This window comes from Podarcis cretensis, assembly GCF_951804945.1.
Source record: "Podarcis cretensis genome assembly, chromosome: 7".
Lineage (NCBI taxonomy): Eukaryota > Metazoa > Chordata > Lepidosauria > Squamata > Lacertidae > Podarcis > Podarcis cretensis.
In genome coordinates, this window is record NC_137176.1 from 68,735,956 (window position 1) to 68,749,535 (window position 13,580).

Sequence of the window (13,580 nt, forward strand, 5' to 3'; positions counted from 1 at the left end):
AGCTGAATTCAGTCCTGGGCATTTTTGGCAAGAGGCAGAATATCAGGGAATGCTTGCACAGGGAGATAGAGCTGCTGCTAAGAGGACTTGTTCCCGCTCCTCTGAGACTGGCCCAGTTCCCTTGCCCTGATTGTCAGTACTGCCTTGGTAACCAGGTTACAAGAGAAGCATTTAGCAGCAGCCAGAATACCTTCCCAGTGTGGCGCGGTTGCTGGGGGGTTTCAGAGGAGCATCCACTCCATCATCTGAACTGCTGATTTATCAAACGATGTCTGATACCCTCTAGGAATAATTGGGATTGCACTGGGCTACATTTTTACACAGAGGGCACTGAGCTATAAATTACAAAGCCAGGCACCTGATAAATGCAGACATAAATAACTCTAATGCAAAGACTGCAAAGTTGAGCAGATGTGTGCCTTCAGACACCTCACGTTAAGCTGCTTTGAGCCATATAATCTGGATTTGTATTTGATCTCAGTAGCGTCTCTAAAAGGTATTGATTTCAGTGGTGTAGCCGAGAGGAACGATTTTCCACCCGAATTCAACCTGTGTGCATGGCACTTGATATCCTTTGTGGTATCTAATGACTGGCTTGCTGGAAGTTTTAAGTGGCCTGCCCAGCGTGCCCTTCCTCCAGTTTTGCCAGTCACCTAGTTGCTTGGCTACATGAATTCACACTATTTTCATTCAAGCTCCTGTGTACCCTATTTGGAACAAACCGCAGAATAGGAAAACTAGCTTTTTACAAAGTGACTTGAAAGTAAACCTCAGAAACAGAGAAGATAAAATTTGAGGGCTCAGGACTAAAGTACTGTCAGTCTTACAGCACAATCCCAAGCATATTTACTCATAAGTAAGTCTCATTGTGTTAACAGGGACTTAACTCCTAAGTAATTGTGTTTAGATTTGCAGCATTAAAATAGTACATATATTCTGTGATTGGGCCTCCAGGCTTTCATGGGGATCCTAGATTAGTAACCTGCTTTGAACTGTATCACAATCTTGTGCTACATACATTCTTGTTCCTTCTCTCCATTTCTTAGCAGATTCCAATAATCTTAGTTGGTTGGCTAAATAAGTCCCTAAAATTTGATAGGTTGATTAAAGTCGTTGCACTTAGATTTGTTCCGAGCAGTGGGGGTTTTTTTGGTAAAAAAGGAGGCACAGGTACTCCAGCCTTGTTACAAGTGTCATGGGTGCCAGCACAAAATAGCTGCCATAGGCAGCAAAACAACAAAAGGTGGCAGTACTCCATACTGATGAGTATGGTTGCAAAAGGAGAACTAGTTTCAAGGCTTGTTAAACATCTGGAGATGCAAAAAGGGGTTCTCCTTGGACAAGCTTTGAGCAAGAAGTTGTTGATGGGGGACTCCTTGTTGAGTGACCCATGGCTTTTAGTTGCTTTCCCTATGGGATGAATTCCTGGTTAGATTCCAGGAATCTAACCTTAAGTCCTTAACCACAAGTTTCAAGATGTTGGAAATAATTGCTTTGGATCCCAAGATAAGTTAACTCAAGGAAGTTCACAGAAGGAAACTTTCCTGTCCCCTTTTCTCCCCTGCAATCAGCTGCAATCAAGGGAAGCCTCCTTGAACAACAAGGGATGAGGGACAGGGTCTGCTGAGAGAGGTCTGAATTATCCAGACTATGCACAGGTCTGCCCAGTTTGGGGCAATTCTTCCTTCTCCCAGCAGCTCCCTACACCTGGAAGACCGGAAGCTTTCATTCTGCTCTGCGAACTTCATTGAGTTACTGGCTTGGATCCTAAAATAATGGAGCTATATGCCCCAGTGTTCCTTAAGCAGCCTCCATAATATATGTAAAAACAGTTTCCTAGATACACTCACATTGGACAAAGAAATGGAGCTCCCGCTGAAAATGCAGGCAGGCAGGCAGGGGCTAGCTCAGTACTTCATTCCATGGGTCAAAGTAAATGTGGGCCACAGCTGGGGATGCGACTTGAATGGGAAGGACGCAAAATCTGAACATGGAAAGTACGGTAAATGAAAGGATGGCAACCCCTGGCCACATTCCCAACTCTGGAAATCCTGGCTTTCTTGACAAGGGCCTCTGTAGTGGTGTATATAATGCATCTCTGCGCATAGAGTACACAAAGACAAGCAGTGTGTGTATTTGTGTGTGCTTGTACGCACACAGTCCTCACAATATCTCCCTTCCTCCTCGACAGAACCATCACACACTCAAACATTTCACTTGTAAACTCATAATTTTCAGGCCCGCACATTCACTTCTGCCTTTCCCAATTGCTAATGTATCCCAATTCCCTGATGTGCCAGCACTAATGTTCCCACTACCTGGGAATTCCTGCTGGCAAGCATTGATCTTCCTGCAGATACTCATCTGCTTTTGGGTATGAAGTTGGGCACTTACTTTTCTATTACTGTTTTCACAACATAGAGAGCCTTGTTTTTTGGATACCATGGTAATTTCTACAGTGTCGCCAACAAGAAGTTCTTGAGGATCTGTGTCTTTATCCAGATATTAGTCTCAGTAGTTCCTTTAATGGCTTTAAATAGAAAACTTGATTTGTTATAAAGCTTGCTCAGGATTGATTCTTGGTTGGCATGGTTGCATTTCTTTCAGATTATGTTTAGATGACCTGTTGCAATTCTTTCTGATCCATCAGTTTGCTGTTATTGAAAAACTTTTTTTTCTACAGGGCCTTTCACTCGTCCACACCCTGCAATATGGCGTATGGTTTTTGGTAAGTTGTTTTTAAAGATGTGCTTTCATGCTATTCCAGAGCATCAAAAAATAGTAATTCATTACCTGAAAATAATACGGTATTTTTCCTGCCATTCTGCTAAGAGCAGCAAGAACAAAACATGTTACACATTAAAACCAGCAGGAGTAGAACTAAGTGGTATGCATTAAATGCCTGTTGCAACAGAAGTGATTTCAGTTTCTGGCGAAAGAGTGAGCTCAACAAATAAATAATTAGGAAAACATTCCCGAGTCAAAGAAACACTACAGAAGAAGGCTCCCATCTCTAGTGCTTACTCACCAAATCTCCTGAGATGGCACTAAGATCAAGCCCTCTGATGTTGATCAGAATTCCTGTGACTGCAAATTTAATTGGTATTGCAAAGGACACTTGGTCATGAAAACTCAGTTTCGACTTAATTGTATCTGCATGCAAATACACTGGAGTTTTGAAAAGGGAAATTGAGAATGGAACAATGGCGGGAGAGCAAGATGCAAATATTCATTGATACCCAATCACTTCTCCCCTGGGGGGGGGGGTATAAATAATAAATCATCATTATCATGGCAGTTTCTAGTGCTCTCAGGAATGGGGTGGTTGGAAGGTACAGCAAGTCTCCCTTCTTTCAGCATCTTAATGAACATTTCACAACCATGTTAATATTTAATGTATGGAAAGATTTGGAGACAGTTCTCAAGTGTTCCAGAATTGCTTTGGAAAATGGGACTCGGCCTCCTAAGGCACTAAGCGGTATTCTCAAAAATGACACCCTGTACAACTATAATCTGTTGGCATGTGGAGCAGCTGTAGCTATTATGATTACAGCTGAATTTCCAACATGAATAATTTGGATGCCCTTCAAAAACCTACCCAAGGTTGCATCTGCTTTATGACTGATGGATTAATAAACCTCTTGGCTGCCACGGGATGCTTAAATTCCTCTTTGAGTGTGACCTGTTTAACCATGACGGTGGGGTTAGAATGGAGTAACAACTTATCAAGAACTGCCACATTCTGGAGGGTTGTGAATAAACTATGGTGGATAAGTTATATGAAGAATCTGGGTTGTACCTCATGGTCCAATACTCATTTGTCTTGCTCCTTTTTCTGTTACATGTGAATGCAACATTTCACATTTTCACACATGTACCTCACAGGGGCAGGGGAGATTTCCAGCCATATGGAATTGTATGACAAGAATCTTCCGGAAGCTGCTTAATTATGAATACTTCATTATTATTCTTTTGTTTTGATTTTATTGATCTAAATTATTCCATTGGCATTGATATAACATGGTTTGTTTGTGTGATTTTAGTTATTGCTTTTCAAACAAACATTTTGTACATCTGACTTTGGTTTTCCTACAGGTTTGAGTGTTCTCTATTTTCTGTTTCTGGCATTCCTGCTCTTCCTTAACTTTGAGCAGGTGAAATCCGTGATGTACTGGCTCGATCCCAATCTCCGATATGCGACAAGGGAAGCAGACATCATGGTGTGTATTGATGGTGTTGCAAGAAAATATATTCGTTCCAGAGTGGATATAGTGCTACCATATTGCTGTGTTAGAATAGCATGCATTATCCCTTTGAGAAGGGATAGGAATTCTCCAATCCTCTCTTTAAGAAAGTTCAAATATCATGCAATAATATACTAGTATCATAGAGTTGGAAGGGACCCAAATGTCATCTAGTCCAATCCCCTGCAATGCAAGAATTTCAACACGTCCCCCATCCAGTTTGAAACCATACTGGACTCTGCTTAGCTTTGCAAATGGGCTAGCAGTTTTGTTGCTGCACCACTAAAAGATACTGGATATGGTTGGGAGGTTGAAGCATCTTCTCTAACAGGAAGGTTACAGTTTGGGGGGCCTTTTTAGCAGGGATGTGGCATATGAGAGGGGGCATCTTACAGACATTTCTTTCTCCTTGCAAAATGCATCTCTCTTGGGGAGGAGGACTTCTCCCCGCTTTCCAAATTGGGAGAGAGTCGCAAAGAAATGGCATAACCTGCCTGCCACGTTTTTGCGCAGTGGTGTGAATATTCATTGGTGAGTCTCTTCACGGCCTTCTTGGCTGCAGCTTGAGTGCAGTTTTTTGTTTGAAAAACAGCCCTTCTTCCTGAGAACAGTGACATCAATGTGCAGTCCATTCGATTTGGCTGTGTGACTATGGGTGGTATTGAGCGAAGTCCTACTCTGACCCAATTTAGTCATGTTCATTATTTTCAGAGGGTTCACTTTGCATAAAATGTAGTTGACTATCACTCCATGTCACTGAGGGCAAACAAAACTTGTTCAGACCAAAGGCAGTGTTTCAGGAGTGGGGTATTTATAGGTGTTCTGTATTGCTCCTTGAGTAAATAAAGCAGAGCAGGTAAATGCATGCTTATTAGTTTAATTTACTTAGGTTGCAGAATTTGCCCCCTTTTTTGGTTAAAACATAGAATATTCCATATCTGGCAGTAATTATCCCTAATGATGTAGAAAACAGAATTTTTATTGTGTTTCATTCAGTCACGTACTGTGATGAGGACCAGTAGAATAATAAAAAATATTAGGCTGCAATACTATTTAGACTTATCTGGGAGTAAGTCCAGTTGAACTCAATGGGGATTAATTCTGAGTAAACATGTGCAGAGTTACATTGTTAGCCATTCTCGAAGGATCATCATGTTCATTATTACAATCCAGCATTATAAAAGCATACACTTACCTTTTGTTCTGTTGTGTATTTTAATTAAAAGATATTTATGTTTTAATGTGTGTGCAGTTTGTTTTTATACTGCAGCCTGCATAGAAACCTATTTTGGCATTAAATGGTATATAAACTAATGATAATACAAAGCTAAGCTATAGCGGACCATAAGACGAGTAAATAACATTCTCTGATAGTCTCTGATATTGTAGTCTGAAGTTTTATTTCTTCTGAAAATGTTTCCAGAATAGACTTGTAACTTCTGCTTCTCTCTCTCACACACACCTTCTTCTTTCTCCAAATCAACAACAGGAATATGCTGTGAACTGCCATGTTATTACTTGGGAGCGAATCCTCAGCCATTTTGACATATTTGCTTTTGGACATTTCTGGGGCTGGGCAATGAAGGCTTTGTTAATCCGTAGCTATGGGCTGTGCTGGACTATTAGCATCACCTGGGAGCTAACCGAGGTAGGTTGCGTCTTCTCAGTGAAGAGTTTTTTATATCCTTGGGGTGGGGAATGACTGATGTGGCTTTCCTAGCAGTTTGTCCACATTGCAAACATAACACAAGTTTATTGTCTGCTCCTTAAATTTGACACACATGCTAGGTGTGAAGCTTTCCTCTTGCACACAAGTGTCTAGAATCGCCAAATCAGATTTATTTCATGTTTAAGTCAGTCTATCTAAGTAAGTTATTTACTCAATTACTTGGAAATATACTGGATGAATATAGACTTCAGTATTACTATATAGTATGTGCAGCTTGTCTCAGTTATGTTCCCTAAATTAAAACCAGTAGTGTAGTACTTCCTCCTAAAATTTGTGTCTCCTGTAATATTAAATCTTCTAGTGAAAAGGCAATATTTGCAGCACTGATTTTACAGTGCAACCCTATGCATGTCTCCTCAGTAAGTTTTTGGAAACACACGGCTGTCACTTTAAAGGGAAAGCATAATAATGCTTTTTCACCAAGAAGCCACCTGAAGCTGTAGGTTTATAGACTTTGGTCAGATTCACCTGTCGTATGAAAAATATTTCCTGTATTTTCAGCACCTGTAACTTATGTAAAAGTCACATTCTTATGTTAATGAGATACCTTTGTCTGAATGAATTTCTTACCCAGAATCTTTTTGCTGTATTCTGCAGCTTTTCTTCATGCATCTGCTGCCTAATTTTGCTGAATGCTGGTGGGATCAAGTCATTTTGGACATCCTGCTATGTAACGGGGGTGGCATCTGGTTGGGCATGGTAGTTTGTCGTTGGTTGGAGATGAGGACCTATCACTGGGCGAGCTTCAAGTAGGTCTCAAGTACAAGCAAATAACCATTATATTAACGATACTGCAGTATGAAAACTCTGAAATAAAATGTAATGTTTGGTAGATTGTGAATTTGTGGAGGTTGTCCCATTGCAGGCTGCTAAAATATATTTATGTTGAGAATTCTGAATCCCTAAGTTGGAAATGCTATGTTCTATGTTCACTGTCTTGGGTGATTCCTAAATTGGTATCGGTGCTGCGATTTATTTTTAAATCCATTTCCTTGGCAACGTTGGTGGATCATGACATTATGAATGGGTTACAATGTTATTTCCATTAATAAGCAAGGGGAGAGTCTGTGATTGTTCATGGTCCCTTGCGCTCACATTTGATTTCCATCAGCCTCTGATTTTACCTCTAATGGTGCAATCCTGTGTACATTTACCTGGAAATAAGCCTTACTGAACACAGTGGGCGTTACTTCTGAGTAAGCATTTGTAGGATTGCATTGTTACTCGTGTAACCAAAATATATGGTTCAACTCTCCAAAGCGACACCCATATAAGTATGGAACATACACCTTACTTCTATTGTCTTACTCTATTGATAAAGTCCAAGTAAACCTCTTCCATGGTTTTTAATAATATATAGTTAATATTTCAGAATTGGAGTGTGAGGGCCAAACTTCTGAACAGTAAACCATTTCCTGATACTTCTTTTTATAATGCAGTAGATGAAAACTGTATTTTAAAGGCCTCCCATTTCACCCGCTTGTTTTCCTTATGAAACTTTTGCCAAGAGCATATTCCTAAAACAATTTTCTTTCTGTAGACCTCTCTGAGAAAAGAGCCTCCGTTCTAAATTTTGATCCTGTACTCCTTAGGAGTGGGGATTAGGAATGTTGTAGCTTTGCACTTAGCCATGTGATTCGGACCTTTAATCTAAGCTGACCTTTCTGCATGCCTTACATACTTAGCACTGCTGTTTTGGCTGAAGATAAAGGAAATAAAACCCACTATCATTGCTGACAGTACCGTATTGGCCTGACTATAAGCCGCACCTTTGAAATTCAAGGCTTATTTGCGGGTGCGGCCTGCCTCCTGGCACTACCAGTGCTGGTGCCCAGCTCTGAATATAAGCCGCACTTTAACTTTGCAGAGTCGGAATTTGGAAAAAAAAAGTGTGGCTTATATTCAGGCCAATATGGTAATTAAATCCACTGGGTTTGTTGCTAGAAGCCAGCATCAAAGAACCCCATTCATGCACAGTTAAGTTTCCTGTTCCCCATTAGCTACACCTCTTACTGTTTGCCACACACCATGGCCAGTAATGACAAAAATGTTAAATAAAAGCATAAAGTGAAAGAAAAGTAGGACTGTTTTTTCAGTTGCACCTCACTACCTGTGACCCAGATATTGTTGGACTTAGCTGGCTGAGTCTGATGGAAACTGGAGTCCTACAATAGACAGAGGGCCACAGGTTCCTCATCCCTGATACACACTCATGGATTCATTTATCCAGCTAACAGTTGATTACACAAGAATCTAAATTAATTTGATGATGTTTTGGTTTTACCAGAACATTGGAAGTCACTTTCTGTGTTACTTCCCGGTTATTATTTTGAAATGAGTACAACATTACGATTACTTTTTTTGTTGTTAATTTGATTTGTGTTCACCTCTAGCTGTGAGGGAGAGATTTACTCTGAACACCATGGGATATGGGGCAACTCAGGAAGCTGTGAGGGGTGTTTCTAAGCTTCTTAATCTGGTGCTTCTGAGAGCCTTACGCTTTCTTTCACCTCATGGGCTGCTGCCCCAGAGGGTCTCCCAACCTTCAGGAGCACTGTAAATACCAAAATAAAATAAAATTGTTTGGCTGGTTCTGGTTAGTAAAATTTGTGGTTTTATGCTTATTTGCCCTTAATTAGAAGCATGATAATTAAATTATTAACATTAAATAGGGAGGTCTTGGCTCTCAGATCTTTCAGACACTTTTCCTCAAAGAAGTGTTTTTTTGTTTTGTTTTTTTGTTTTGTTTTTGCTTTTTTGAAAGCTTGGTATTTTGATAGCATTGGAAATTAAGGGATGTTTCCTACTAAGTTATTCTCCAAGCAGACTCTTAAGTTATCCATGTCCATTAATTTAAATGGGTCTACTCTATGCCTAACATAGGCTATAACCCCCAGTTTTCAGCTTTGTTGCATTTGAGGAGCAAATCACGCATGTGGAAAAGTTTGCTTCTTCTGATTGCAAACGTTTGTTTGCTTAATTACAATAGGTCTGCTTCTTAAATGCACCTTTCTTGTTACAAACCCCAGTATGATAGAGCTGTGTTATTTTACACCATTTGTTATATGGCAATTCAATGTTGATTTCCTTCTCTTTTTTTTACTGTTGTCCTTCTCTGCTTTCAGGGACATTCACACCACCACAGGTAAAATCAAGAGAGCTGTGTTACAGTTCACTCCAGCAAGCTGGACCTACGTTCGCTGGTTTGATCCCAAGTCTTCATTTCAAAGAGTGGCTGGAGTATACCTTTTCATGATTATCTGGCAGGTAAAAACAACAACAGCAAACCTATTGAAAACAAAGCCCAGGGAATCTCAGCTTGGGTTGACTGGATCAGGCTGTTTCCTTTTTGCGTTAGTTTCATCTGTGTTCATTCACAAATCCATCCCTTCTCCTTTCTGCAGCAATGCGTTGTTGTTTTTTTAAAAAATCCATATGAAAATATGGATTTGAATTTTTATTTTAACACAATTCATTATCATTAATTGCACTTATTAATTGCTTACTTATGAAAGGTAACTCAAAACGGCTTACAAAAAAAGTAGCACATAAAGTAAAACCAGCACGAAACCTAAACAGTAAAAACTAAAAAAACCCAATGTTTATAAAAAGGCACTGAACAAAGCCAGAAATATTTTTTTTAACTTTCCGAATTTTAGCTGTTGGCATGCTGGCTTAAGCTTATGGAATCTGGAATCTTAACAATATTTGGAGGGTCACAAGTTCCCTATACCTGTGTTAAGAGTGTAAGACCAAGACTGGAGAGAACCAGCTTAGAAACCCCCACTCAGCCATGAAGCTCACTGGGTCACTCTGGATCAGTCACTGTCTCCCAGCCCAATCCATTCCACAGAACTGTTATGGAGATAACATGGATGGAAAGAACTGTTTGTGCTGCCCTTAGCTTCCTTGAGGGAGTGTAGCATAAAAAATGTTGTAATAAAACTATATGATATGACAAAACTGCCTGGTGCCTGACACAGAAAATCCAGATGTAGTCCTCATGGTGGTAAAAATAAAGACAAATCAATTTAATCATTTACAAGTGTGATACTTTTTATTGGTACTACAAAATCTGCTTTCTCATGCTATATAAAGGTAGGCCGGATGCAATTAAAGGATACTTTTGCAAAGAGAAGTAAATTGACTCCATAGTTGTACACACAGAGAGAAAAATGAAGCAGTACGTTTATCTAGCTCCCCAACACAGGCATTTAAATGTATTGATTACTTTCCCAAAGAATTTAATTCTTTTTGTGGAGTTCATAATTTACTGTTCCTTATGGGGACAACAATTCTCTGCAGGCCACCAGGAGTGCCATATGTTTATTGTCCTGGAGCAGAACGTAAGCAGTTGCTAAGAAGTTGCATCTGTCTTATTTGTCTAGGATATCAAATGTTCCCAGCTTATTTTCTTCTTTCTGTTTCTTCTTCTTTTAGTTGACCGAGCTGAACACATTTTTCTTGAAACATATCTTTGTTTTCCATGCAAGTCACCCCTTAAGCTGGGGTAGGATCCTCTTCATTGGAATTATCACAGCACCCACTGTGAGGTACATTTTGTTCGTTTAATCTTCCTCACTGTAAAATTGCTGGGCAGCAGCTGGGGACCTCGAAAAGCCTAGCTCAGAGATGGGGAGCCAGTGAGGCCCTACAGATGTTGCTCACCAAGCCAGCTGTGGTTGGTCGGATTTGGAATCCAACAACATCTGGGTGGTCACAGGTTCCTTGCCTTTGCTCCAGCCCACTTACTTTTGGAGATTAAAAAAAACTGGTTTGGACGTAAAGCTAAACCATAATTTGGTGTTACACACATGAGCAGCAAGAAGCCTCGTGTTCATGTCTTCCCTCCCGAATGAGAGAGAGATTGGAAACATCTGCCTCTGCTTTTAAACTAACCAGGGTGTTCCATTATGTCCAAACCAAGGAACTCTGCTTAGCTTAAAACAAGCCACTGTTTGATCTTGACTTGTTTGAAAAAGCCACTCCTCCTTACAGAGGGGAGGAGTTGTGAGCAGGAGCCGTTTCCCACGTTGGCAGGGGGCATTGCAGTCCCCTGCCCAGCTGGCCTGGCTGCCGCCCCACGCCCCCAGGTAGCCAACCAACCAGGTGAAGGCTTGGGGGCGGGGTTTTGCCTCTCAAATGTGGCCACAGCAGCACTTCCCTTTCATTCCGCTGCTGGTTTTCGTCGGATCACCCACCCACCCTCCCTTCAGTTCACTGCTTGGTTCTTGACATTGCTATGGACCTATGGTTGGTCGCCTTAGTTGGCCAAGGGGCCTGGTAGGAATTTTTATCCAACTGGCCCCTTGGCACTAGCCACTTGGTTTTTCACCTACCTCGTAGCAAATCGCCACAACTTTTTGGTATTGGCGGTGAGGCATTGGAATATGTTTGTGTATTGGAGGGCAGGGTGTGGCCATCGCCTACCCCTCCACTTTATGGGTATTCCGGTAAAGGAATCCGGCGGTCGTAGATCCTGTCTGACGCCCTTGCTGGTGGCTAGGGCCATGGCAGGACCCCCGCTGACAACAGGGGGAGCTTTCAGTTGTATTTGCATCAACAGGCTCCCCCTACTGGTGGTTAACCCTTGATAGACTCACCCCTCCCTGAGCGGGTGGAGTCATGCTCTGTTGTTTTATCCAATGCCTAAGCCAATACCTCTCTCATGCTGTAATCAATAAAGTTGTGGCCTTTTTTTAGCCCATTAACCTAATATACTGTGTCCATGCGTCTTTCTTATCCCCAAGCGGGTGGCGGGTCCTTGAATCACAAACTTGATCTTGACTTGTTTGAAAAAAGCCATAGCTCAAACTAACCAGAGTCTGGAAACAAGAAGCAGCGCTTTTGATCTCCTTCTCACAGCTTTGCCAAAGGAGAAGCGGAGAGCACATAAGCCCCAGATTCACTGCTGTTAAGGTTTAGGGCAACCTTCCTCAACCCGGTACTCTCTCAGGGATTGGACTATGAGTTCCATCAGTCTGTCAGAATAGGCAGTGGTCAGAAGTGGTGGCACTTGTAGTCCAAAATCCCTAGAGAGCATTTGGTTGGGGAAACCTGGCTTGGTATGTCCAAAAAGGGCCATAGGGCATTCCACCCAATTGCTCACTTAGACACTAATACAATTAAATAACAACAATCATGCCAGGGAATGTAAAATCACCTGTAAAACAGCAGGTGAAATGACAGCAAGTGTGTTAGGCAAATGTATATTCCAGATGTTCAATAATTCCTCGCCCCCCTGGCTACAAGCCTGAAAAGCTTTTAACACAATTCTGTTTCCCATTCAACAGATTTCCATGCAGTGCAGTTTTTTGTTGGAAGTAAAACACATTTTTATTCAGTGGGGCTTACTCTGGGTAAAGGTGCAAAGGATTACAAGTCTTAGTTCCCATTGTTCAAAAGATTTCTGTCCTGAATCGCTTCTTAATTTCTAAACTCTGATTCCTTCTTTCCTCAGTCAAATCTCACAGGAGCTCAATTTCAAAAGGAAAAAAGTAGGAGAAACAACATACAATATTAAAATAGAGACAGTTGGCAGAAAATGCAGACATGTCAATCTAAGCTTAGGGCTGTGGCTGCTTTGTGCTCCTTTGTGTGGCTTCATTCAGGCAAACAGACATTCCACTGACATGCTAGCTGACTTTTCTGCCCCCTTTCTCATCCTCAGTTGTATATCCCTCTTTATAGCTGACCAAGTTTCAGTCATTGGTTTACAGTTGTCGCATTTACTTGATCTCCAAGATAGCAGTAGAGAAGTTTGAGGTAGTTCTCGAATATGGCTGAGCCTTTACCGTGTTCCAAGTAATTGAGCTGCTTTCTCCAAAAATTGAACATCAGCCCCCGCCCTGTTGTTTTTGCTAACTATAACCTACATGTGCAACTATCTGTTTCATTGAAATTTTCTCCTCTGTTTTTACTTCCAGGCAATACTATGCTTATCTCACAGACACACAGTGCAAAAGGGTAGGAACTCAGTGCTGGGTGTTTGGGTAAGTTTTTGTTGCAGTTGAAAACATTGAGACTGTTGTAGTGTTGACTCAATGAAAAGAACAACTTTGCATCCCGAAAGCTTTAATTACACGCTCCGTGGGGGGTATTTATTTGTTGTTCTTATTTGCTCTCTGTGTAACTCAGGGTGGCAGATATAGGGATGCAAGGTAGATTCCTATCCTGGCACCGACCAAGCCTGCTTGACTTCATCCAAGTTGCTGCCCCACAGCTGCATCCCTTGGCAGCTCTGCCAGCACATCAGCCACATTTTGGGGGACACGAATGCAGAGAGGAAGGCTGCTAAACATGTAGAGGCTGCCCCGGGGACCAGGAACCCTGGCCATTCATGCTAGCATTTTAGTAATATTTCAATAATGGGACACTGGTGGTGCTGTGGGTTAAACCACAGAGCCTAGGACTTGCCGATCAGAAGGTCAGCGGTTCGAATCCCCGTGACGGGGTGAGCTCACATTGCTCAGTCCCTGCTCCTGCCCACCTAGCAGTTCAAAAGCACGTCAAAGTGCAAGTAGACAAATAGGTACCGCTCCAGCGGGAAGGTAAACAGTGTTTCCGTGCGCTGCTCTGGTTCGCCAGAAGCGGCTTAGTCATGCTGG

General features: G+C 41.6%; 1 protein-coding gene across 1 annotated transcript in view; it reads left to right on the forward strand.

Annotated features, from left to right (window-relative positions):
• The window catches only part of PTDSS1 (phosphatidylserine synthase 1), a 37,903-nt gene that overhangs the window by 10,198 nt on the left and 14,125 nt on the right, over positions 1-13,580 (forward strand). The window contains exons 3-9 of the mRNA XM_079984736.1: positions 2,684-2,728; positions 4,096-4,220; positions 5,734-5,892; positions 6,571-6,722; positions 9,099-9,240; positions 10,414-10,526; positions 12,900-12,965. Coding sequence (XP_079840862.1) covers positions 2,684-2,728; positions 4,096-4,220; positions 5,734-5,892; positions 6,571-6,722; positions 9,099-9,240; positions 10,414-10,526; positions 12,900-12,965 — 802 coding nt within the window. The remainder of the gene's footprint in view (positions 1-2,683; positions 2,729-4,095; positions 4,221-5,733; positions 5,893-6,570; positions 6,723-9,098; positions 9,241-10,413; positions 10,527-12,899; positions 12,966-13,580) is intronic.